General features: G+C 41.6%; 1 protein-coding gene and 1 long non-coding RNA gene across 3 annotated transcripts in view; both read right to left on the minus strand.

Moving 5' to 3' along the window:
• The window catches only part of Plekhm3 (pleckstrin homology domain containing M3), a 143180-nt gene extending 135887 nt beyond the window's left edge, over window positions 1-7293 (minus strand). For both annotated transcript variants that reach the window (XR_003711224.1, XM_028765811.1), the window contains exon 1: window positions 6602-7293. Coding sequence is in view for 1 of the 2 variants with exons in the window: in XM_028765811.1 (XP_028621644.1) it covers window positions 6602-7211 (610 nt within the window). In the remaining variant the exon portion in view is untranslated. The remainder of the gene's footprint in view (window positions 1-6601) is intronic.
• Window positions 7294-7304: 11 nt separating this feature from the next.
• LOC114619863 lies at window positions 7305-26625 on the minus strand. Its single transcript, XR_003711225.1, has 3 exons — window positions 26590-26625; window positions 19030-19271; window positions 7305-7439 (listed from the first exon to the last, which is right to left on the minus strand). It is a non-coding gene; the product is annotated as an uncharacterized LOC114619863 (long non-coding RNA).
• Between the last annotated feature and the right edge of the window lie 931 nt (window positions 26626-27556).

Below are 27556 nucleotides of genomic sequence, written 5' to 3' on the forward strand. Positions count from 1 at the left end.
GTAGTGGAATGAGCCCTAGCCATCTTTACTGATGGGGTAGTGGAATGGGTCCTAGCCATCTTTACTGATGGGGTAGTGGAATGGCGCAGCCGCTCTCCGGGATCACCTGTCTAAGTCCCCATTCCCACTTGTAGAATCAGGCCAACATTACCCAGTATAGTAAACTACTGTAAATATGAAATAAGATAATGAACACTTCTTAGCAGACTGGGAGACTGGGTACAAAATTAACCCTCTTACTATGAATATTAATAAGTTTTATTCAACACAGCTAAAGGTAAGGAGGGGGAACAGAAGCCATTTCTGTCTTAGGAGAAAAAAGTGTAGCTAATCTGTCCTGATTTTATTTAAATTACCTCTTTTATTTTTGGAGATTATAATATCATTATATCACTTCCTCTTTTCCTTTCATCCTTCCAAATTTTCCCTTATACCACTCCTTGCTTTCTTTCAAATTCATGGCCTCTTTTTCATTAATTATTGTTACATTTATATATGTATATATATGTATATATATGTATATATATATATATATATATATATGTATTTATATATGTATATACATATATAAATAGACAAACAACCTGTTCAGTCTGTATAACATACTTGTATGTTTTTAAGACTAGTAATGTCAGAAGCTACACCCATAAAGTCTTGCCACTATCACTGCCTAAACATGAGCTGAACAAGAACAACAGACACACTAAAGTGGACAGAGAAAGCTCAAGCCTACGGGCAACTAAGGAACGAAGAGTGAAGGACAGTCTCTCCCAAGGAAGAGCACACCAATTTATTACCTGTCCTTATTTTCTTAAGTGCTAATGCTTAAACTTCAGCCTAATAAGGGACAGGGAAATAGCTCAGTTGGTAAAGTGCTTGTCATGGAAGAAGCATGAAGACCTGACTTCAATCCTTAATACCAATGCAAATAGCCAGGTTTGGCAGCAGGCACCTGTAACCCCAGCTCTGGGGAAGCTGAGATAAAAGGGTTGGTCCCTGGAGCTTGCTGGCTAGCCAGCCCAGCAGAATAAACAAGAGCCAGAGTAAGAAAGAAACCCTACCTCAGAAAGAGTAATAAAGAAAGACATCTAATGGGGCTCTCTGGCCTACACACACACATACACACACACACAGTCACACATATTTACAGATTCATACACACATGTGCATTCATACACACATACACACTCACATATATTCACATACATTTTCTCTCACACATACACATACACATACCTCAACTTTCCATGTGCTCACACTTGGTCCAGTACAAAGTTTTCTACAATATGGTTCACATTTTTAAAGTGCTTCTGGTCTAAGATAAAAGGCTGATAGAAAGTAATTAACTATAATATACAACAGAATAAAGTGTGCTTGGAAGAAAAAAACAGAGTACTGAAGAAGAAAAAAAAAAAAAACCTGGAAAAGTCTGAGGGACAATGTGGCATTTGAGTTGGCCCTTGAAAGATAATGAAGGATTTATGTGAAGCAAAAAGGACAAGGAGCATCTCCGTTATGAAGACACAGCTTGGTCAAAAGCCAGGGACCGGAAAGCACAAGGTCCACTGAAATATGCCAAAAAGCCTCTACAGAGAACAGCACAGGCGATAAGGCTGAAAAGATTCCGAATGCTTCATAAAGTTCATGCAGCTTCACAAGTGATGGTGAGCCATGTCTTGTTTGTTTCAATTTTATACTTTTATTTTTATTATATGAATCCTTGCCTACATGTATGCCTGTTTACTGTGTGAGTGTGGCCCCTGTAGAAGTCAGAGAGGGCATCAGATCTTCTGGAACAGGAGTTACAGGTAGCTGTAAATCACAGTATGGGTGCTGGGAATCGAGCCTAGGTCCTCTGTAAGAGCAGCCAGTACTCTTAACCTCTGAGCCATCTCTCCAGCCCCATACAGTTCATTTCTATAAACACAGTAGCACAAAAGACCTGTGCTTTAGAAAGATAACTCTAGCAGTTTGAAAAATTAATAACCACAGTTTTTCAAGTCAAAGAGAATAAAATGCACTAAGAGAACACCCACAAAGACCCTCAAACGCTCCATTTTCCTGGGCTCTCTTACAGCAGTGTTAGGAATTGGAATACGGGCTGTTAGGGCCAAAATGGGATCATTACCCAGCGGAAATTGTGACCATACACAATCAACTTCCTGTGACCTATTTTAGCAACTTCTCTGTACTGACTAATCTGTGAGAGGGTGAATCACAAATTCACAAGACACTGTGTCCTGGTGACCTCACTTATTCTAAACCCACATGAATATTTCCATCTCTCCTGGCTCCAGGGCTTTTGAGAAACAGCATAATTGAAAAGGCAGTCATTTTAGTACAAGTCCCAAATTTGTCTTTTTTTTTTAAGTGAGAGATGGGGAAAGGGAACTGAAGCCGTAGCAGAGCTCTAGATAAAGGAGTAGCCTGCAGTGGCTTGTCTAGCCGCAAAGACAATCTCTGCTTGATGCCTTCTCCTAAAGTACTCAGAACAAGAAACCGTAGGCCCAGGAGCATGCCGGGTCACCAGAGCGGCACCTACAGAAACAAAAGCCCAGCTGACCACTGCCCTTGCCCAGCAGATGAAAATGTGACACAGTCAGGGTGGAGAGCGAGCTCCATTCTGGTAGTTGGTTGAGTCTCAGGGCTCTACAGTGAATATAAAAGATTCCTTTAATTTTTTTTTTTTCATTTAAAAAGTTACCACTGCAGTTCATGGCAGCAGTAGACTTACAAGTTATACAGAAATCTCTCACTTGTGAAAACATTCTAACCATACTTTTGTTTCAGTTATGATCTTGAATTATTGATCTGAATATAGCAATTAGTTCCCACATCACCATGAGTCAGAATCCACTCAAGCTCATCCTAGAACGATACAGTTTTAGGGCTGGGAAGGACTGCGAGATAATTTAATCTGTCTTGGTAAGTTTATAAAGAGACAATACAAGGTTTTCCAAATCGATACGGTGAGTCAGGAGTAGAGCTTGGAAAAGACTCTGAGTCTCACGTGAATATTCTTTCTAGACAGTTGCATCTTCACCTACCACGTGCAACGCTGATACAATCTATTACACACACATAAAACCCATAAACAGATACAGGTCCAAGTGTGTGTGCACACAGTCTATTAAACAAACATAAAAGAGATAAAACAGATAAAGGTGCAAGTGTGTGCGTGTATACAATCTATTACTTGTATCTAAAAACATATCTGACACCCACATGGTCATCAGATGTTTTACCTTAAGATGTGTATGTCTGGGCCGAGCAGTGGTGGTGCACGCCTTTAATCCCAGCACTTGGGAGTCAGAGACAGGTGGATTTCTGAGTTCAAGGCCAGCCTGGTCTACAGAGTGAGATCCAGGACAGCCAGGGCTACACAGAGAAACCCTATCTCGAAAAACCCAAAAAAGAAAAACCAAAAAAAAAAAAAAGAAAAAAAAAAGATGTGTATGTCTGGACTTCATTCTGTGATGGCAGGGCTCTATCTCCTTTATCCTCTGGGGAATTCCTTCATGCCTATGAGTGTCCTGTTCCTCAGGGAGTAGTGTGACAGTGATGCAGAAGGAACAAACATTAAGTACAGACACTCATCTACGTTCATGAAGAGCATGTCTTTATGCAACTAACATCAGTGCTAGGGCTGGAAGTCAGACATTCTCACAGTGGAGTCAAAGCCCTCAGAGTGCTCCTGCTGCCCAGGGACAGTGGACAGTGGGATGTTAGTAAAATGCTGTTCCTAACGAAGCTTTGGACTCTACCACATATTCTGAAATTCTTTAGAATAACTGTCGCCATTGTGCCTCACGTCTGTACCTATTTATCATTTTATGACCTAACTCCCACCCCCGACACTATTAACCAATCATTTTCAGACAATGCACACTGTATTGAATTCAAGCTACATCCTATGGGTGGACCCCTGAAGCACCCTTTCTTCACTAGATCAGCCAACATTCCTTTTGAAAGTCAGCTCTGGACTGCCTATGTCTGAGGCAATGTAGTCTCAAAACACATTCATGAGCTTCTAAAATAAGACAGTGAAAATCTGTGTCAAGGCCCCAAAAGTCAGCTTATACCTCACTGCCTTCCCAGTATCTGTTGTACTGAGGGTGGCTCTGCCACTAGGAACTCACCCTGAGGGATAGCCCTGACTTCAGGAGCAGACTGGCTGACTTCTGTGCCTACAAATCCATAGGTCAATTCCCATCAGCTCTCTGTATGTATCTAGATGAGAACTGTACACTGCTCAGGATGGGTAATCAATCACAAATCTAGAATGCATTTCTACTCCCAGACTCAGCACCGGGCCCTTGCTGGGCCCTGCTCTTCACCTGGTAAGCCATAAAATCATGACACATCTTGCCTGCTCCCCAAAGCTTGTCAGAAAGAGAAGGTGTGAGATGACAGCCATGTTTGCCCAAGTTTGCCTACTCCTGTTGCAATGACCAAGCAGTGGCTAAGATGTGTTATTCTAATCCCGCAAAGCTCATGTGTTATAATATCCTTTGTAAAATCTTATATTTCACTATAAATTAGCATTCAGAATTTTAAATCACAAGCCAGAAGTGGTGGTACATGCCTTTAAACCCAGAATTCAGGCAGATCTCTCTGAGTTCAAGGCTACCCTGGTATATATAGAGAGTTCAAGGACAGCCAGTGGTACACAAAGAAACCCTATCTTGGAAAAAAATAAGTAAAATAAAAAAAGAGTAACAACCATTGTTTGTCAGGTACTCAGAGGGAAAGACCAGTGCATTAGAGAACTCAAGGATGCCCAACTCCTGGATTTATAATCAGAACACACTGGAAAAATAGAGTTAGAAATATGATAACTTCTTCATCTGGGTCCTGCCAAGATCTACAAATGGTTACAGTGACTTACTGACAAAATTCCATGTAAATTCTAGCAGACATCTATTGTGGTTATTTGCTAGTTAAAGAGTTTAAGTACTACATGATGTAGCAGATCAACACACAGCTATCAGTTCTTCCAGGCTATGTGGTGTCTCACTAGTATCTGATCAGCCACCATGTCCTGCTTTATAAGGAAACTCACCTTTCCTTCTGTTTCTATAGTTAGAACCCTGCTAGCTGTTCTTGAAGATCTGTGAGAATCTAGAACAGCAATTCTTTTTTTAAAAAAGATTTATTCATTTTTTATTTATATAAGTACACTGTAGCTGTCTTCAGACACACCAGAAGAGGGCATCTGATCCCATTACAGATGGTTGTGAGCCACCATGTGGTCGTTGGGAATTGAACTCGGAACCTCTGGAAGAGCAGTCAGTGCTCTTATCCTCTGAGCCATTTCTCCAGCCCTAGAACAGCAATTCTTAAGCTGTGGGCTGAGACCCCTTTGGGAGTTGTATATCAGATATCCTGCATATCAGATATTACATTACAATTCATAGCAGTAGCAAAATTACAGTTATGAAGTAGCAACTACAATTTTTTATAGTTAGGGGTCACAACACAAGGAACTATATGAAAGAGTCGTAGCATTAGGAAGGTTGAGAACCACTGGTCTAGAAGGAAAGACGAGAAGTGGCAAGTTGTGGGTATGACAGGGAAGAAGTATCTTAAGGGGTGACTCTGTGTTGTATGTGAAATGTGGCTCGTCATGGGCAGAAATATAATTACATAATTATTGCCATAATTACATTCCAAAGGCTATCCTGTCGTGGGTCACACTCACTATCCACTGCATTCTCATTTCAGTATTCCCCCAGGCTGGGTTTGAACTTAGAACCTTTCATGCTAAGTAGGTGTTCTACAAGTGAGGTACACCCCACCCATTTCACCTTTGTTCACACTGATTTTGACTATCATCCTCTATGATTTTCTTCTGAAGGCAGCCAGGCCACAGTGCCTTCTCTTCTCTGTGTCTCTTAGTGTCACTGCCACTCATGTGTATATGGAGTAAGAAACATTTCCACTGGACATTCTCTGTCCCTCATTTTGAGTAAGTTTCCAAAACTTCTTTGATGCCTGATGCTTTCAGCTGGATGAAAAGTTCTGCAGGACAGTGTGTCTACACACATGCACACATGCACACATGCACACATGCACAGAGCAAGATTAATAAAGTCCAATGTGTGATTTGATAAGCATCTGATATGAATAAGCAGTATCATGAAGTGTTCAGAGGGAAATACTATTTTAGGTGTAAGAATATTCTAACATAGAAGATTAGAAAGGGAGACTTAACCATAGTCATAATTTTACTAAATACTTCTTCAGAAGATAAAAAGAGGGGGCTGGAGAGATGGCTCAGTGGTTAAGAGCACTGACTGCTCTTCCAGAGGTCCTGAGTTCAATTCCCAGCAACCACATGGTGGCTCACAACCATCTGTAATGGGATCAGATGCCCTCTTCTGGTGTGTCTGAAGACAGCTGCAGTGTATTCATATAAATAATTTAAATAAAATCTTTAAAAAAAAAAAAAAGAAGATAAAAAGAGAGCTGATTTGAAACAAAGATATCAAAGTATGGGAGAAAGAAAAGCCATTATGTTGAGTATTGGAGAATCAGCAGATGTAAGAGAGACAAAGGAGAAATCAACAGCTGTTCATTAGAAGTCTGATGTAAAACATACCTGTATTTCCTTGAGCATCTTCAACCTTATTGGGTGAAGACAACAGAAAAGATGGCCTGGAAAAGTGAGGGCCTTGAAGGGACACCTCCTGCTGCTGCTGCTGCTGCAAAGGCATGGTGCTAAGGACTACCCGCCAGTCTACATGGGTAACATCGGATCTTGACCGAGCATGTCCTGGCTTGAAAGTTGTGGTCTCATCCAATAAGTCATTCACAGAACGAGGTCTGTCCCTCCGACGCTGACAAATGTTGAAAAAGTTAAAGGTTGACGCTTCCTTCTGTTCCATCCAGGAAAGATTATCTGGGGCTGTCCCTCTCTGGACCATAAGCTGTTCTTTGGCAGGGAAGACATTTTGAGCTTTGGTTTCTAATAGCCTGCTCTTACAGTGGTCCCAAATCATTGTCCCCTTGCCCAGGGAAGCAACGCTTCTTAAAGCACCATTGTCTGTTATGTTACCAAGTACTTCATGCCCCACCAGTTCAGGGACTTCCTGGACCCCATAAACCTCTGCTTGTTGCACAGCCTTTTCCAGCTTACTGTCAAAAGTACTAAAGAAATCCTCAGTAACCTCTAAGGCGGGGCTGATGTCATCTACTTCCAAAGCTTCCATGACACACAGTGCAAGATTCTAAACTGCTTCAGGAAAAGATGTCATGAACATTCAGCCAACAGAGAGCCGTGGTTCAGCAATGCAACTGTGGAAACAAGAGGAAGCAATCTTCATCTGGCTGCCTAGAGAAAGCCAAGCACAGGAGTATGGGGAGCTTGTTCTTAGAGATCTTAGTGAAGACAGCAGGGCAGTATTTGCCAAAGCAGTGTATCGCCAAGCCTCAATTTCCTGGGAAAAAACAAACAAGACAACATTGGCACATGGTTTACTGTGTTCTGTAGTGCACAAGTCTGTCCAACCATGTTTCCATTTTTATGCCTCTTCTATGGCAGTCATGCACACAGGGGTACGACAACACCTATACAAACTTCCTATTGTGTATCAGGAATACACATGACTCTTCATTTTGTATGAGAACTTAAGCAGAGCAGCGTGGAGCACCTGATAATGGGAAATAAGGCCAACAGCTTTTATTCACACAGAGAAGCCTTTGAGAGCAGCTGTAAAAAGACTGCCCTGGTTAAAAAAAAAAAAAAAAAAACCTCTGATCTGCTGACCTAAAATAGTAAGCAAAAAACACCATAGATTCTGTGCCTGGGCCTATATTGCAATCGGCCTAAAAGTCATGAATGCTTTCAAAACACTTACAATCACTCACGGTCTGCTGGCTGTGAAGGTGTAGGGAGAAGCGGAGAGGGAGACTGAATGTTAACGTCACTGCTTGTGCTTTCGTGGGTGATAACAAATAAAGCCTAAAGAGGAGTCTTGCCCTCAGAATTCTCCAGTTTTTCTGGAAACGGTTTCAAGTGCCAAACCCCCGGCTTCCATGTTGGCCTCAGAGTACAGGAGGCTGTACTGCCTAGGATTGAAGGCCAGGGGATTATGAGCACATGACTGAGTGGGGATCCAGGCAAAAGCCTATGGCCAAAATATGGCCCAAGTAGTAGGTTTGAGATCATTTCTTCTCTGTGGACCTGGGGTACCAAACTTCACGGCTGGACCTGAGCAGAGAAAATCTACAAGAGCACTAACTCACTCTCTCTGGAAAATGCTAGACCTCTATGGTTGGGTATAGTTAGAACAGATCTCAATTATGATATAATCTAATACAGTAAATGGCAACCATATATGGCTATTTGAATTCAGTCACACTGGCTGCATTTCAAGCACTCAGAAGTCACATATACCTGTGTGTCTTTAACAAAAGAAGGGATAAAATTAGGCAACATCTTTTTCCTCTTTACTGCTTATAAGTAGGTAAAGCTATCAATTAGTAATACCATTATACATGCTGAAAAGGCAGAGAAACATGCTTTTTTTTTTCAAAAACTTTATGATTAATCAATTAATTTTCAGCTGATAGGTCATTACACCAATATATTTAAATCAATAGCACTAAGAACTAAGTTGAACTAAGTTGTTTAATATGTAGAAAATAAACTAATATACACAAACTTTACTTATCTATTTACCAAGCTGACCTCAACCCCACTATAAAACTGAAAATACCCTGACTGTTGACTCTCCGGCCTCTACCTCCTAACCACTGGGGTTTTAGATATCCACCACCCCACTTGATTTTAGGTGGTGCTGGGGATTAAACCCAGGGCTTTGAGCATGCCAGGCTACCAACTGAGCCGTACCCTCAGGCCAAAATTTTTCCTTTAGTTGTATCAATGGTATATACAGATCATAAAAACTGGTCAGCTTCTTTTATAAAGAGGTGGTAACTATGAACTTGACTACCCCTGTGTGTTAGAATATGTTTTGCATAGAACTTCATACAATGTTTCCAATGTTTCTAGCTGCAAACAGGTTTAGGTTTGTTTATTCTTTCTGAGTTTCAAGTTAAGCAAGCCTCAGTCTCTTGAATTCTGTAACTAGTTTTAGTAATTCTGAAATTTGAAATGGGATTTTTTTCCAATTTCATCTTGTATACCAGAAACTAAGAAAAATTAATGTAATCAAATGAACATAAAGTACAAGATTCTCATTGTATAGAAGAGATATCAATTACATTACATTAAGCTCCTAAGACTACCAGTATTCCTTCTGTTATCTACCATTTCAAACTCTGCAGGTAGGGGTGCGTGTGTGTGTGTTTACAAAGGATCAAATCCAGAGCTTTACAAAGCTGAAGAAGCAATCTTAAAATCATGCCAGTAGATGCCAGGGATCCAAACTCAGGCCCTCACACTTGTACAGCATGCACTCCACCAACTGAGGCAGCTCCCACATCCTTTACGTGGGCTGTTTGTTTGTTTGTTCTGATTATTTTCTTCATGATTAGACTGAAGCTACATGTGTTGAGAAAGAATAATACAAAATGGAAGTGCCACTGTCATCATGTCATGCCAAAAGTGTGTACCATCACCAGGCCTGCGTGTCTGAATAAACCTTAATCACCTTTATCCTTAAGTAGCTGATGTATTTTAATATTTTCATTTAATTTCCTTACTTATTTAATCCTAGTGTTTCTTTTCCCCACCAAAATAAGCTCTAGGAGCCTGGGAATGTATGCTCATTTTTGCTCAAGCATATAAGTCTGTCTCTGTCTCTGTCTCTCTGTCTCTGTCTCTCTCTCTGTCACATACACACACACACACACACACACACACACACTCTCAGATACATGTTGAATACACGTAGCCCTTCAAGGCCTATCTCCATTACCTACTCCACCACCTTCTACTTCAGTCTGCCTAAGCTAGAGAACCTCCCCATTTACACAGGCTCACTACAACCTTGCTTACTGTACTGTGCTAAAGTGACCATTCTCTTAAATTCCATTGTAAGCTCTGAGGAACTTGATGGCCAGCCACAGTACCTTTGCCCTCCCATACAAGTCACTGTTACCTTTAGGGGATCCCGTTTCTAGAATTTTTTTTTTTGAATTTGTCTTTTCCTTGCACTCTACTTTTTTTGAATAGACTTCAGTCTATTATTATTATTATTATCATTATCATTCCTACCTCATTTGGTTTTGAATTAACTAAACATATGCAGATAGGTCAAACCTGAAGTGTTCCTTCCTCTGACAAGTGAACTCTAGTGTATGGGTGCAGAGTGGTGAGCCGTGATGAGCCTTAGCACAAAGCTAGAAGTCAAGAGATAATGAGGACACTGTTCTAAATCTGGCTCAACCACACACTTGCTGGGTGGCCTGTGGCAAACCATTTAAACTCTGGATGCCTTACTCAGCTACCTAGAGCCATTAAAGTCACTGATAGCAAATTGCTGTGCATGTAGCTCATTCACTAGGTAGCTGTTCCAGCATGCCTTTAACAACACAAGCCACCATGAAGCTTCCATTGGACCTCACCCCTTCACCAACCACAGGCTCCCAATCTCTCCCTGGAAAGACTCACCAGGTCAACAAAGGCCAAGTCAGAAATCAAAATCAACCACTTAACACTATTTGACTTTCAAATTCAGTGAATGACAGGTTTTTTGTTTTTTTTTTTTTTTAGATTTTTAAATTCTTTTTTTTATACACATAAGTGTTTTGCCTGTATATATGTACATGTACCACATGAATATCTGATACTCAAAGAGGCCAGAAAAGAGCACTGGATTTCCTGGAACTGAAGTTACAGATGGTTGCAAGCTGTCATATAGTGCCGGGAACCAAAGCCCAGACCTCTGGAAGACCAGCAAGTGCTCTTAACAGCTGAGCCATCTTCCTATCCCCAATACAGAATACCTTTTCTATAAAAGAAAATATTTTTCCCATTGAATATAGGAAGAAAAATTGAGGCCCATTTGCCACTGTGGTAATCAAGAGCTCAAGTCAAAGAATCCCATACATGTATCAGGAGGTTACAGGATGGAGAATCACTGTGTTGCTATTTTCTAACAAGGAAATCTGCTGTTTGCATGCTCACTGGGCAAGGCTAACTAAGCTGTGGAATCCAGCAGCCCTCCTCTACAGAAGTGGAAGCAGGTATGAGTAATAACACTTGGGACTTACACAAAGAAGGATGGATGCATGCCTGAGCTCCTGAGCTGCCTGACAAAGGTGCTAACTTCCTCCAGGTGACACATCAGAGCTATTGAGTGCTGGACTGGGAAGAATGAAGCACTGCAGAGACAGCTTAGATAACCTGTAAAATGAGAGCCAGGGTGACAAGGGCGGTGGACAGTCCTCAGGGCTCTCACATACTCTCTACTTTGGTTACAGTTGGAGCTGACTGGGAATTCCTGAGTTAGACAATGTAATGGAGCCACCAGAAAACCTGACCAACAAAAGGACATTTCTGAACCATGAAAAGTGTCACTTTTTATGGTGCTCTATCACAAAGGCAATGTAAATACATTGATGGAGCAGACACGCCAGCAGCAGTAAGTAGATCAGGGCACTGGGTGGCTTTCAGATGAGACATACAGCTTGAAACTCAGGCAGAACCCCATTTTTAAAGGCTTGGGGTGAACATGAAACAGCCTCATTGTATCCAAACTCCAATAAAAACCGACTGCTATGTTGTAAGAAGAGCACTAAGTGTAGAGGAATTATAATCCAGCAACATGGCTGCACTGGCAAGGGATTGCATCCAGAGCCACTGTATGTCTGAGTGATCTATCTGGGAAGACACAACTTTAATCCCAGGAGCCAGAGGCAAACAGCTGGAGTTCAAGGCCAGCCTGTATAGAGAAAATTTCAATTAAAGAAAAAATTAGAGCCGGGCGGTGGTGGCGCACGCCTTTAATCCCAGCACTCGGGAGGCAGAGGCAGGCGGATTTCTGAGTTCGAGGCCAGCCTGGTCTACAGAGTGAGTTCCAGGACAGCCCGGGCTATACAGAGAAACCCTGTCTCGAAAAACCAAAAAAAAAAGAAAAAATTAGGCCCAGACATGGTGGTACACGCCCTTAATCTCAGCACTCAGAAGACAGAATCATGCGTATTTTTCAGCTGAGTGAGTGAGTGAGTGAGTGAGTGAATGAGTGCAGTGGAGTTGAATTCCTTCGTGAGCTCAAGAAGTTCAGTGCAGGGCAGCAAAGGCGGTTGAAGCCAGAGAATAAGGAGCCAGAAGATTAGAATATATTGTCCAAGTTAGTATGAGGCCACACAGAGCAATTCAGGCAGAAACCAAGAGAAGCCTAACTGAATCAGTCAGTTTGGGGAGGAGTTTGAGCCAGAACAGCTAAGTTGAACTAGCCAGCCAGAGTTCAGAAAGAACTAGAAAGGGTGAGCTTATTCAGCAGTAAGCCTCCTAGATGACAACTACCTCAGGCAAATAAAAGTTACTTTTATAACTAGGTTCATACAAAGTATTTGTATAGTAATAAATGCTCATAGAAATTCTGGGACATACTGACAGATACGAAACAAAATAAAATTCAGTCATGAAATCATAGAAAGCAGTAAAGGGAGCTTCTGTCCTGTATGCAATAGGAATCAAGACTGAACATACAGTTTGGGTACCACTGTCTCTGAATACATTCTCTAAACCCAACTCCCAATAAACATGAGTGAAACAGAACATAAAGAGGAAGGAGATGAGGAGAGAGGAAGAAGAGGAAAGGAGAGGGGGTCTGCTACTGTTTCCTTACAACCTGAGACAAGGCCACATGCATGGAACTCCTACAGTCCTCTAGGGACCTCCTTGTCACTTAGCTGCTACTACTGTCAAAGCCCACACCCTCCTAGACAGTGTTGGTCCTCCACAGAAGCTTCGTCCAAAATTTCCTGGTAATATTGATTCTTTTAAGATCTATTTTTTTGTGTGTATGTGTTACTAGAGTCGGTTCTCTCCTTTTACCATGTGAGTTCTGGGAATAAAATTCAGGTCATCATGCTTAGTTGTGAAAGTATCTTTACCCACTGAGGCATCTCTCCAGCCCCTGGTTTGGTTAATCTTGACTGTGAATTTAACTGAATTTAAGAAACAGACCTTTTGTTCTGTCTGATGGCTTCGACAGAGAGGTAGGAAGATATATCCACAATAAGGGCAGCACCATCCTATGTGCTGGGATCCCAGAGAGAATAAAAGAGACAGTGAAAGGAATGCTAGACTTCACGTCTGTTTCCTGGCTAAAAGGGCAATGTGACTACCCATTTCACACTCCTACTGATATGACGTCCCCATCATAATGGACTATACTCTTGAACAATGAACTAAAATAATCCTCCCGTCTTTATATCACTTAATAATACTTGGTCACAGCAACAATATAACATACACTCTTTACTTCCCTCTTATTTCTGCTCACTTAGTTTCAGCCAATACCCTCTTCCTCCCCTTCTGGGTCTCCTCAGCAAATACAGGCACTACATGAGCTGTCTTCACTGACTCCAGCTACACAATCAATTTAAGTATGCTTGCAATTTCAAACCTCTGCCTTCATTCTCAAACACAGACTGACCTCTGGTCCTATATTCCCAGCTAAGTGTAGGACATTTCTACCTAGACCACTCATGACAAAACTATACTCAACGTATCTAAAGCCATACTCAGCTGTTTAATCTGTAATATTAGCTGAGTGTCCACTATGGACTGGGCACTGTTGTAGAAAAAACCGTTTAACCTGACATTCAAGGCTTTCTGTATCCTTGGCTCAGTTTGCTTTCCCAGTTTTGCACTTCCCTTCTGTACACACCTCTTTTGCTTGGAACAAAATCACAACTGATTAAATTTTTATGCTTTTGAAACTCCAAGGCTTAGCCAGGCGGTGGTGGCGCATGCCTTTAACCCCAGCACTTGGGAGGCAGAGGCAGGCGGATTTCTGAGTTCGAGGCCAGCCTGGTCTACAGAGTGAGTTCTAGGATAGCCAGGGCTACACAGAGAAACCCTGTCTTGAAAAACCAAAAAAAAAAAAAAAATATATATATATATATATGTGTGTGTGTGTGTGTGTGTGTGTGTGTGTGTATAAGCTTACTTTACTAAAATATTGCTTATTTCCTAAAACTTCATGCTTATCTAAGTTTTAAATTATACCCAAGCAGAGAAAGCTTCCTCACCACTGAAACATGGCAAATGTCAGGTACCAAAGACCTCACTAAGACCTTGGATAGAAATAAAGGCACCATTGCAGAACTATTCTGTGATGACCCAACACACACATACACACACGCGCACACATGCATGCACACGAACACACGCACGCGCTCAATGACTTGACTGGTCTTTCCCGGTGTGACTCTGAGCTCCCTTTCTAATGCTAGCACTGAGATGCCCTCTTGACATACCTCCAGCAATCAATCCCAAAGACCTCTCAGTTCATCGCTGCACTTGTTCATCATTTTCCACCTGCAAAATCTTGAAACATATGATGTCATAAGACATTTTCCCAATAATCCAGCTAAATATAAGCACACAAGACTCCAAATCTCAGACTGCTCTGCTACCAAAGGCAGCAACATTATTGCCCTCTATGTCAGCCACCTGACTAGAAAGTCTATCTTCAGATAACCACCAGTGTCCTAGCATGTCCAGATCTTAAAAACAAAACAGACACACAGATTTCAGTTCTGCAAATGTCTAAACCTGCAGAGTTGGTGTTTCCTATCTCCCCCTGCCTCCACTGCAGCGAAGAGTGGTTAAAGATCAAGTGAATGAGTCACTCCAATCCCCTTCATCCTGAGACTGAGGTGAAAAATGACAATGTCCTTCACAGAAAACTACATGGTAGCCCGCCTTGCACTGCAGGACTGCAACCCTAGCTATAGAGGCTGAACCAGGAAGCTAGTGAGTTCAAGGCCTGTCCACACAACGTACTGATGAGACTCTGCCTCAAAAGGAAAAGGAACAGGAGAGCCAGGGATGTAGCTCAGTATGAAGCACTTGCCTAGCATGCACCAGGCCCTAAGTTCAATTCCCAGTCCCATGAACAGCCAAAGCCCATGCTGCTAGAGTCAGCCCCTAACTATAATATGGAATAATTGCAAGCTGTACCTAGAGGCCACAGCACCCCTGACGGGTGAAAGTGTGACATATGACAACAACAAACAGAACAAAGAGGTAGTGTGTTTTGCCCCATGTGCCTCATACCCCAAATGGCTAGGGAAGTGCCTTCAGACCTAAAGATTATCATCAGCTCACAGAACTATTTAGAATCCTCCGAACACAAACGGGGTTGGAAGTATTTCCAAATATAAGCTGGAGTTTCTTTCATTTTTTTCTTACATAATGCCTTAAAATTCAGTTAACCTGTGGGGGAAATTACATGGTTTTATTGAAAATACTCATTTTCCACATGCAGAGTTTAGACTATGGTTTATAAAGTGCTTGGTGAGCCTTTTAATAAATACTTAGAACAACCTCAGCAGACAGAAGTGAAAGGATTGTTTCAGCCATGATGAAAGAAGCCACATGACTCATCTATTGGCCCATGGGGAGGACAAAGAAGTTCTGAAATCCTTGTCTAATTACCAAGTCCTGTGGGCCACCCAAATTCAACCTTTTAAATCACCTTAAAGCTCATAGGTGCCACAGTGGCAGAACCATAAGTAGACTGAAGCTAAGCCCTGAGCCACTCAGCTCGCACAGTTGGACAACTATAGCAATGAACACAACACAAACCATGAACCCCAGGAAAAGGCTGTTCTACACTCACATTCCCAATTGAATGACATCCAGAAAGTCAGGTTGATTGATACAAGGCCTCTGGGCCATCTCTGTGAAACAGAAATCCTGCTTCAGAATGTCTGCCCCAAACTACCTTATAGCTGAGAAGCACAGATGTAGATATTGTTTATATAATTTCTCAGAAAAATCTAAAAGGATGGATTAAGTGCTTGAGTGCTACTTTAGACCGTGGAGGTATAAAACACAGATCTACCCTTGGAGGGCTTAACAACTAGGGGAAACAGATAGACAGTGTCATTAGTAACTAGGCACAGATCAGAAAATGAGAATTATATATACACAGGGAAGAAACAAATATAAACACACACACAAACAAGCAAAATGGAATCTGAAAATATTTCCAAGCCACCAGCTTCCGGGTGCTTAGGAAGAATATTCTGAGAAGTACTTAACTTTTTTTTTTCTTTCCTCTTGTTATATTTGAATCTGCTAAAAAGCAAGGGTAGGTCTTTGTTTAATGTTTTCTCAACATTTCCAAGCCAGTAATCAGGTCTAAGCAAACGCCACTTCACCACTATCTAAAGTGTTACATATTCAGCAGGACAGGCTGCATACATGAGCCTCCTTTCTCCTTAGGACTTAATCTGACAGTGACCTTGGCTACCAATCTCCCTCTAACCAATTTAGTCTGGAAGCAAGCACATCAAGCAAAGGCAGACAAACTCTTTGACTTCAAAGATAAGAAAAGATAAGGACAAACAACAGAAGACCTGAACTGAACAATACGGAGGCCTGTTATAGAGGGCAGAGGAAAAGTTTTACGCACAATAGTAGGTGCTTTTTTTTTTTAAGATTTATTTTTATTTGTAATTGTGAGTGTGGTGAATGTGTGTGGGGTGTGGGTGTTTTCTGTGTGGGTACATGTATGTGAGTACAGGTGCCTGTGGAGGGCAGAGGCATCAGATCCCCCAGCGGCTAGAGGTGCAGGCAGTTATAAGCTGCCTGAGATGGGTACTAGCACTTAAACTCAGAGGAAGAGCAGTATCTACTCCTAACCAGTGAGCCACCTCCCTAGCCCTTTAAATTAACTGCATTATGTACTATTACCATTAATGTGAAATGGGTTTTCCCAGAACAATTCTGCAGGAAGGGCACTGTAGTATAGGAAGGTCAGGAGTTTAAGGCCAGCCTCCACAGCATACATAGTAAGTTTGAGGCCAAACAGACTCCACAGAACCTGATCCCAACAAACAAACAACAAATCCCAAGGGTGTAATGTATAAATTCTAGGGATCTGACTGAATGGCATTTGGCTGAGCTGATCTGGTACTAGGAGATAGACCTGTGAGAGCTAACACTTAAACAGCCACCCACCACTTACTAAATCCTTTACAAATGTCTTGCAGAGAGCCTGGCAGTGGTGACACATGTCTTTAATCTCAGGAGGCAAAGGCAGGCGGGTCTCAGTGAGTTCAAGGACAGCTTGGTCTACAGAGATAGTTCCAGGACAGCCAAGACTACACAAAGAAACCCTGTTTCAAAACAGAAAAAAAAAGTTAAGAATATTCTGTAGAAGTCCCTCTCAGTACAGATGAACTTACGTTAAAGGTGAAAGATGGGCTCAATAATGCTGAAAAGTAAAGCCTAGTTCCTCCAATTCTTAAGACCAGTGACAAATTATAAATAGCTCATATTCACTTAAAACTTATTACAGGGCAGGCATTATGTTAAGCTCCTTGTGAGTACTGAGCTGTTAAATCTTCCCAACGAGTCACTTAGGAGCTGATATAATTATTATTTCCACTTTACAAGGAAATAGAACCTTAAATAGATGAAGTTATTTGTCTTGGGTAATATGGCCTGATTAAAATCAACACTAAATGCATAGTCCCATAAGCAATTCAAAGACATGACCCTAATTAATTCAAATTAGTGACCCTAAATAATACACCAACATTTCATATGCATGGTGTTTCAAATTTCAGTATCAAACACCAGCAACTGTTACTACTATTTATTTTGTATTGTTTTATTTGTTAATCCCAGGACCCATGGAGTTACCTGATAATTGTTATACTTAAACCCAGGGAAATGGTTGATTAAATATGAATCACTTCTACAAACTTTCTGTGTCATTGTAAACTCTCCAAGGGAGTGGTATATGAGAAGTCCCCGAACAAACAGAATAAAAAGTTGTTCTCTACTAAAGAACTAGCCTCAATTCTCTTTGTGACCTTGGATGTGTTACCCAGAACATCTGTAAGGGTATAATAACTGTGACTTCACTTAAACAAGTGCTTTTAGAAATGTTTAGTCCCGCTGGGCAGTGGTAGCGCATGCCTTTAATCCCAGCACTTGGGAGGCAGAGGCAGGTGGATTTCTGAGTTTGAGGCCAGCCTGGTCTACAGAGTGAGATCCAGGACAGCCAGGGCTACACAGAGAAACCCTGTCTTGAAACACCAAAAAAAAAAAAAAAAGAAAAAGAAAAAAGAAAGAAATGTTTTTTAGTCCCAACTGCCCAAACCCCTTACTGTTTCCCTAAGAAATCATACTTCAATGTGCCAATAAATAGAAACATTTGTAAAAATATTTGCTTATAAGAAATTGCAAGCAAATGTTTCTGCCAAGAGAATTAGAAAGATTTTCAAACTGGATGCTACTATAGATAACTCAAACATAATTTAACTATTAAAACATGTTTAAATAAATAGACATCTTAAAGCTACCTCGAAGTTAGTATTATGTATATATGAAGTTCAATCAAAACAACAAGATTGATAACTTTCAGTCTTATTTGAACTCTACTAAGATAATATGCTGGTTTTAACACTGCCACTCAACAACAAAAAAACAGACACCACACATAAGCCTCTAGTGAAGGGTACCTACTTGGGCTATAAGATTTACAGTTGAAGGTGTAGGTCTCAGTTTTCTATGCACTGTTCCCAGAGTATCATTTGGGGCAATTTTCTTGAGCCTGAACTTGAGCTAAATTTGTCGACATATAGGGCAAATCAAGATCCTGTCGTACTTTCGAAGGTGGTTTGGGGATGCAAATCAAACAACAGAACGCTATTCTTTATGAACCCCAAGCAGGGTACAAGATGTCCTGGGTATCTACTACCAGAGAAAGATTACTACTTTCTCTTTGATCTTCTCTTTTACTCTCACCAACTACAGAAAGGATGGGGACGGGGATCTGCTTAGGAAGCTGGGATAGAAAGTGTTTCTGTACTCAAGCATTCCTTCTGCAGAGTTAAAGGCGGGGGGTGGGGGGGGCTGCTCTGCACCTGCTTCTCAGTGGCCTTGACCTGGCAGAGTTCAGTGGTACACTCTCTGCAGGATTTAACAGAATAGCTCAGACAGGTTCAGATCAGTGCATCACTCCAGACACAGCAGAGCTTCCATTTGCAGTAGGGTGGAATTGGCACAGAGACCCAAACCTGGACAGCAGGCAGAGAGGAGAGATTTTAGAGCAGTTTTCCCTAGATGGGATGTCTTCATCAAAGCCCTCCACTCCAGGCTCAGAGATCTGTGGAAGAAAAGGCGAGATGACGTAAGACCCAGAGTGGTGGATGACTCCAAGGAAACATTTCCAGACACAACAGAGACTGTGACAGGTGCACAAGACGTGCACAGGTTCAAACCAGACAAAAATCCCAGCACAGAGAAGGGGAAGTGGACACAAAATCTCACCTCTAACCAGAAAGCTATGTGTACTTGGTAGATGCTGGGAAAAGGGAAAATCAGTTTCCTCGAATGGAGTATCACTGGGTGTGTCAAGCACACTCTAGGGCAGGCCCCACACTCAGGAGTAGCTAGCTAACATAAAATAACTGTGTTTGTTATCTATGCACTGTTTGGTTTGATATTTTTATCTTACTAGGTTTTTTTGTTGTTATTTTCTGATTTATGGGTTAAGCGAGAAAGACAGAGACAGGGACAGAGACAGGAAAGAGAACACAAGCTTGAAGTGAAATGGGGACAGAAATAAGGAAAATCTGGAGTTAGGAGGAAGAAGATGATCAAAAATATATTGCATGTAAAAAGCTTTTAAAATAAAAACAAAAAAGAAAAGCTGTCCTCAACAAGAACTATAAATAAGACCCACATGCTTCCTAAGCTTTTCTAGATCTAGGATGCATTTCCCTCCTTTCTCTCTCATCTACGTTTCTGGAAAAGTGTTGACCTTCACATTTTCAGGCTCTACTTTTACTACCCCATTCACTCTCCAAGAAGCAGCGAGGTTTGCACCAGACGATACTTTACACGCAGAGGTCACTGGATGGCTCTAGAAGGAAAATCTAGGAACCATTTTCCAACAGGTCTGACTGACTAGTAGCAGTGCAACTTACAAATACCCACTCTGTGTGATGCTCATGAATCCACTGCCACCTCTGCCCTTTCTCCTTTATCCATGGATGCTCCTTTCTTCTGTTTCTGAGCTCAGATGATAAATTCCCTATAGTCTTACCTATTCTCTTCCATCTTCCCTAAGGATCTTCTCTATGTCCATGGCTTTAGCTACAATCCAAATGGCATATGAAGAACTTCTCCATCTCCTGAGATAGATGGCATGTGTAACTGCCTTTTATATGTGCCCTCATTCCTACAATGCGCAACCAACTCCTCATCTTATCCTCCAGTCTGCCTCCTCCAAACATTCGCTACAGAGCAAAGGACATCATCTCCTAATAAAGATGAATATCCACTCTGGCATTTCTAGCTGAGTCACTAGCGACCAATACAAATTAGCAAGCCCTGTGACCTCTGTCTCTGCAAAATCTTCCCACTGTTGGTATCTCTACCTCTGCAGTCCAGCCACCACCACAAGCTATCTTCTCTAAACCTGTCACCAAAGTGGGCTTTCTGAAATCGAACCCCTGCTGCCTTCTGGATAAACATTACTCAGAAGAGCTCACATCACTTTCCTTCCAGTCCTTAGTTCTTAAATTTCCTTCTACACTCCTACCACAATCTCATTCTGTCTCCGGTCATAAAGAATTTATAGGAATTAGAATCTCCCTGTTTTCTTTGCCTGGAAGCTGTATTTTTTTCACTGCCACCATCCTTAACCTCTTTATCAACACTGTTCCTCCCAAAGTGCTCCAACCCAGAGCAGCTGCATCTCAGCCTTCAGGTCTGTGCTGACTTCTGAGCTTTCCCCTGACTTCCTAGGCCTGTTTGGAACTGCCCTTATATTCCCCTACAGCATCCTGATTGCCTCCATAATCAGGTCAGACATTACTTTAAAGAGGCCTCTCTGTCTTCCCTAACAAATGGTAAGCTTTCTAAAGACAAGACTGTGTGTCTTGTTTGAGGTTATTATTATACCCACAGAACACATAGTAAAGTGTATGTCTACTCATTTCCCAACTAGCTAATTATCTATAAGTATACTGGATAATACAGAACAAGGCAGCTTTAGTTTATACTCAATTATAAACTGGCTACTCAATATAGCTAAATATAAATAAGCCCCTGCCTCACTCATGAATGCTATGCATAACTAGGGAATCCAATTTGAGACCAAGCTCAAATTAACAAACAAAAATGTTAATTAAAAAAAAACACAGTATGCTTGACATCTCAACAAAATGGCCTCTCAGCTGGGCATAGTGGTGCACATCTTCAATTCCAGAATATGGTTGGCAGAAGCTGGAGGATCTCTATGAGACCAAGCCCAGCCTGGGACATATAAAGGCCCAGGACATCGAGGACTACATAGGGAGACCCTATTTCAACAATAATAAATAAATAAATAAATAAATAACAGTGCCTCTCTATGTTCACTTTAATTTTTGCTTGTAATTCATCTGCCAATGATGCTCACTGACCAAAGCATGTTTTTACTGCATTGTTTGCAGGAAAGTAAGCTGTTCTTTAGTATTTGTTTTTACATACATGTACCAATGAGATAGGAGCAAATTGTATATGGACTTTGCTACTGGCAACCACTTCATTGCACCTGTTACTAAGTCCTCTGAATTATTTGCTTTGCATTTGAAGCTAGCACACAGTGTGGCTTCTTAGGACCCATATACCACATCAGCTCTCAAAGAAAAATTAAAACAAAGACAGCAATTCCTTGCTAGGTATTCTTCCATACCTTTCTTCCAAGGAGCAAACATTGGCTATGATACAAGCCAGCAAATGACCAGGAGCCACTGTGAAGACAGACAGTTTGGTACTGCTCTGAGGGTGTGGGTGAGGGTGATGTGAAATAGAAGAGGGGACCAGTCATAGGGGAAGGAGAAGGAGCAGCCATAGCCTGAAGCCCCTGGGAACTGTCTAGAAAAGAAGAACTCTAAAAACTAGGCCTATATTACTAATCTTTTCTAGGTTGAAATCAGACCTTCTGAAACTAGTTTAGTAGTATCAATATATCAGCCTGCTTTGTAAACATGTAAATGCATGACCTGATTTTCAATCTTTCGAAAGGGCTTCATATTGAGATCACAGTGCATCTGTTCTCTGATACATATTCAATATATACAAGCTTTGGATGCTTGTAGTGAGGGTGGTACTGGCCTCTATCTAGCTTGGTTTTCCTGATCCTAATGACAAGCTCTTCAAATGTTTACACATTCCTCAGTCCCTTATTTCTTAGCTGTACACATAAACAAGGGGGAGGGGAAGAACGTTGTTAACCTAACACCTAAATCCATTCATCTTAAACAAAACAAGAGCTTTTAGCTAGATGTGGTGGCAACACGTGCCTATAATCCCAGCATTACAGAGGCCCAGGTAGGAAGATCACTAGCTCAGATAAGATGAGGAACATTCAAGACAGATTGGCTGTGGACAAGTCTACTAGTTCAAAGCTAATCTGAGCTACACAAGTTCCAGGCCTACCTAGGCTCTATCATGAGACTGTTTCTTAAAGAAAAATTAATTAGTTATAAAAGGAAAAGAAAAGAGAGACAAAGGAACAAGAGTGTTCTTTCAACAGAAGTCTTCACTGATCACCCCACTGAGAAACAACTGCGTGATCTTTCTAGTATTGTTTTCTACCTCAACATTTTCTGAAAGACTCTCTGTTCTATACCTAAATTAGTTATGAATGTATTGTTCCCATTTTTAGTGCAGGGTTTTAGATTCAAAATACATTCGCTATAATGTAGACAACTTTGAAACATTTATTGAACTTTATGGTTATAAAAAAGGACTACACATTGTCCAGGGTTTTGAAAACAACAAAGGCAAAATAAACAATTCTCATTTACCCTCTAACAGAGGAAAAAAACTGTATAACAAAGAAGAAAGAGAGGATAAGAGGAAAAGAAGATAGAAGTTAGTTGAAAGCATACTGCAGGTACAGTTCTCTGTAGTCTTTCCCCCACCTAGCAATGGCCGAACCCTCTCCACTGTTAAAATCCTTCGTAAATATCTTTTTAATAGTTGTATTATGTCATATCTTTTGATGGAATCATAATGTGACTGTTCCCCTGTTACTGGGCACTTATAATATTGCCAGTTCTGTTCTATACAAAGACATTCTCAGCGTTGTGATGAACTTAACTATCTTCATAAGTTCCTTTGGATTTCTAAAGGAAGAATTGCTAAGTCAAAGGGTAGGAGCATTGCTGAGACATTTTACACACTCAGTCACTGTGCTTTTCAGAAAGGCTGTACTCACTGTCTGCCTCTCTGGTATTTGAAAATGTCTGCTCCGTGACATACTGCTTGACATGACTAGTAACACTCTTTGAGAGCTATAGTGCTTTGAGAGCTGGAAAAGTATTGCCTTGTTGTTGCTTTCATGTTCACTTCTTTGATTAATAGAAAGTACTCAATTTAATATATTACCTATTTAATTCCAGTTCCTTTCTATGGCTATAAGGGAATTCCTGCAATAATCAACATGCATAGGGTTCATTTTGGCTCACAGTTTCAGAGCTTTCAGTCTATGGTCAGTCCCACCATATCAGGGACTGTGGCAGGGCCACATCAGGGTCAGGGTGCACAGCAGAGCAAAGGCAAAACGACAGAACAGGAGGACCCAGAGCCCACAACCCCCTTTGCTGGCATTTCCTAAAGACTTCTAACTCTCATAAGCCCTACCCTTTCAAAATGCCTCCAAAGGGATTAATATTTTAACACACAAGCCTTTTGGGACATCCCATAATATGGATGTGTTTAATTTTTTTGTCCATTTTTCTGCTAGATCCTATATTACTTTTCTATCATGACACAACAAATTTTCACACTATGGGCTGCTTTAAAAAATATTTCTTATTTCATAGTCACTAAAATGTTGGCTCAGGTGGGCTGGACTCCTATCTAGAAATTTTGCTAAATAGTCCAGATTCAAACTTATCTGGATTGTTGACAAAAATCCTGGTTTTTTGTTGTTGTTGTTTTTCGAGACAGGGTTTCTCTGTATAGCCCTGGCTGTCCTGGAACTCACTCTGTAGACCAGGCTAGCCTCGAACTCAGAAATCCGCCTGCCTCTGCCTCCCAAGTGCTGGGATTAAAGGCGTGCGCCACCACCGCCCAGCAAAAATCCTGGTTTTGGTAACTTCCTGTTGGTTGTCAGCCAGGGAGCCACTCTTGGTAGTTTTACGCCTTCCAAATTCCTCAAGGCTGCCTAAAGTCCTGCTCAATGGTATCCTCCATCTTCAAATCAGCCACAGTATGTTGAGTTATCTTGATTTCCCAGCCATAGAAAGCTCTACATTTTTATGGGCGCTCTTCAATTAGCCTCACCTTGACAATTTCTGCATTCTAATTTCAAGTGTATCATGTAATATAACATAGTTAGGTAGAAATGTCTTCTATGTGCAGGTTGTGGGGATTCGAGGAAAACAACAACAACAACAAACATGTTGGCAGAAGGACACGCTGGAGGTATGGCTGTCCCAGAGTCTTGGGTGTAAATTTTTGTTATTTATTTGTAGGCTTTATGATAAATCTGTTAAAACCAGTGCTTGAATCTACCAAATCAAATATTGCCACAGCACTAAAGGCAGGCATGGATGAGACCGCTGTGCAGCAATAAAGAATTCTGAGTATACAATGAGAACACTGACACTGAAACATTTTAATTGTAGCAAAATCTCAAAACATAAAATTTACCATGGAAACCACTATAAGCCAGTCATTATCCTGCAGCCCAGTCCCCACTGGTCTTTTCTCCTAGGTCTCTACTCATTCAGCAAGAAACCCTCTACCCATTCACCAAGAACTTCCCCTTCTGTCCCTCCCTGAACACTTGACAATTATCCATCTGCTTTCCAATAGTGAAATATTTTTATTTGATACATTCATCAGACACTTATTCTAGGTACTGTTCCAGGCACTTTAAAAACATCAGGTTGCCAGGCACAGTGGCACATGCCTTTAATCCCAGCAGAGGCAGGTGGATCTCTGAGTTCAATGCCAGCCTGGTCTACAGAGCAAATCCAGGCTAGACAGGGTTACATACATTCTCTCAAAAAGCATACATATTTAATATTCATTAAATCTTCGATGAGGTGGCTATTATTCCCATTCTACAGATTAGGAAAACAGCTAAATTGAATAAACTTTCCAGGATGATGCAATGAGAAAGTAACCAAACAAGAATTTAAGCTGAGGTAAGCTTAAAGATCTTGCTAGAACCATAGCATTGTGAAAGTAAATTGATTACTATAGAGACAAACACATAGCCGGCAGTGGTGGCCGACGCCTTTAATCCCAGCACTTGGGAGGCAGAGGCAGGCAGGCAGAGGCCAGCCTGGTCTACAGAGTGAGTTCCAGGACAGCCAGGGCTACACAGAGAAACCCTGTCTCGAAAAACCAAAAAAAAAAAAAAAAAAAAAAAGACAAACACATAAGGTATTGATGTTGTTTCTTAGTCCATGACATTTACACACTTCTCCTTGGCAATTTAATCTAATATTTGACTCCTAGCTAAAAGTTAGATTATGTTACCAAGGTAACACATGTCTATTGACCTTTAAAGATCTCATTTTTGCTATGGTATTTCTTTAAGTAATGAAATAAAAACTACTTAGTGTTTTAAGCAAATCACTTATAACGTGTGCTATTCTATAATGCTGTATAAGTAAAAGTCACAGTTTGTTATGGTTTATTTAAGATATTTTAAAGAGAAAACCCAGAAGTTCTTTCTAGTTCCATGTATCAAAGAAAAAATGAAGGGGAAAAAATTAAATAACATTTACAACAACATAGCTCAATCTATTTAAGCTGTTACAATAAAAGCCTTACCTTGCAAACTATACATATAAGTCCAGTCTCTATTTGTCTTTTGAAATCAGCAATTTTTTTTTCAGCTTAAGGGATGGGCCTGAGAACTTCTTATCTTGTTTTGTTTGTTTTGGTTTGATTTTTGTTTTATAGCTTAGTAAGCTTTTCGTACAAGACCAATTTGTCATTAGTCCTGTGGCGTCATTTACTATACATTCAAAACGGGCACAGTCAACAGAAAGAACAATCGTCGCGTTTCTCTGGGGTTAAAAGCTCTACTGGGGTTTGGTTTCTATGACTGGGGAGGGGTTACTAAAAACAACACAGAGAACAGGATCACCGTATTCAACTACTTTCTAATTTGCGTTTACTTGAGTCACAAAAATAAACAGCGGGTCATGTCTTCCCCCTCTCTTAGCCACCCACAAATGAAGTGCTATCCCCAGCGCGAAATACAACAGAAAGCGGTGCGTGGGAAGAACCCCCGCGACCCCGGGGAGCTCCAGAGATGCGTCATCCCGTCTACCCCCCCCCCCCCCCCAAGCCCCCCCGCGGAAGGTTGGCACCCCGGGGTTTGGGCCCGGGCCCCGGGGGGCCACCCCCCCCCCCCCCCCCCCCCCCCCGGCAAGACCCCGACCCAGGTAGCCCGCCCTCCTCACCGCCAGTGGCTGCACTCCGGCTGCCGACCATCACGGCCCGGCTCTGTTTACAAGCGGCTTCTCGCGGTCCCACGCCCAAATGCTTCCCCAAGGCAGCTCTGCAACAGGATCCGATTACACAGGGTTCCAGCCGGCGAGGACCGGTCCCTCCTGCGGGAGGAGCAAGCGGCCGGGCGGGGCCTGACCTCCTTATCTCATTGTTTCCTACACAGCCTTTATCATAGGCTTGGTCCCTTCCCTGCTCTTCCCAAGGCCGAAAAGGATGTTTGCAGTTAAAATTGTTACTTGGAAGCTACCAGGGCAGGGTCAGCTATCAGAAGTTGCCAAGAATACGAGAATTTTTCAGAAATAATGCTTTCCAAAAGTAGGAATGAACTGCTTTTCATCTTTGATTAGGTGCATGAATTGCTTTTCATCTTTGGTTAATTGCATGAACTGCTTTTCATTTTTGGTTAGGTGTAGGGTTTTAAAGGATGTGGTTGAGGGAAAGATCTCTAACCTGGCTGTGGGTTCCTAGTCTAGCAGCTAGGGCGTGGGAAAAGGGAAGAGGTCACCTCTCCTGAGGTCTCCTAGAACCAGCCACTTTCCAAGGATGTGCTGTTCCAGTTGGCTGAATCTTCCTTTCAGTTTCCAGCCTTGATTTTCCACCACAGCATAATTCTTAGTCGTTTTTTCAATTAAGATTAGTGAGAGGGCCAGGGCATGATGGCACACACACACCTTTAATCCCAGCACTAGCACTCAGAATGCATAGGCAGGTGAACCTGTGTGAGTTTGAGGCCGATCTGGTCTACACAGAGAGTTCCAGGCCAACCAGAGCTACAGGCTCTGTTGTCTCAAAAGCAAAAGCAAACCAAGGGTGATGTCACAGGCCTTTAATCCCAGCACTCAGGAGGCAGAGGCAGGTGGATCTCTGTGAGTCTGAGGTCCCCACTTGTCTACAGAGTGAGTTCCAGGGCAGCCAGGG

Source organism: Grammomys surdaster, unplaced genomic scaffold (genome assembly GCF_004785775.1).
Source record: "Grammomys surdaster isolate TR1022 unplaced genomic scaffold, NIH_TR_1.0 165, whole genome shotgun sequence".
In the NCBI taxonomy this organism is placed as follows: domain Eukaryota; kingdom Metazoa; phylum Chordata; class Mammalia; order Rodentia; family Muridae; genus Grammomys; species Grammomys surdaster.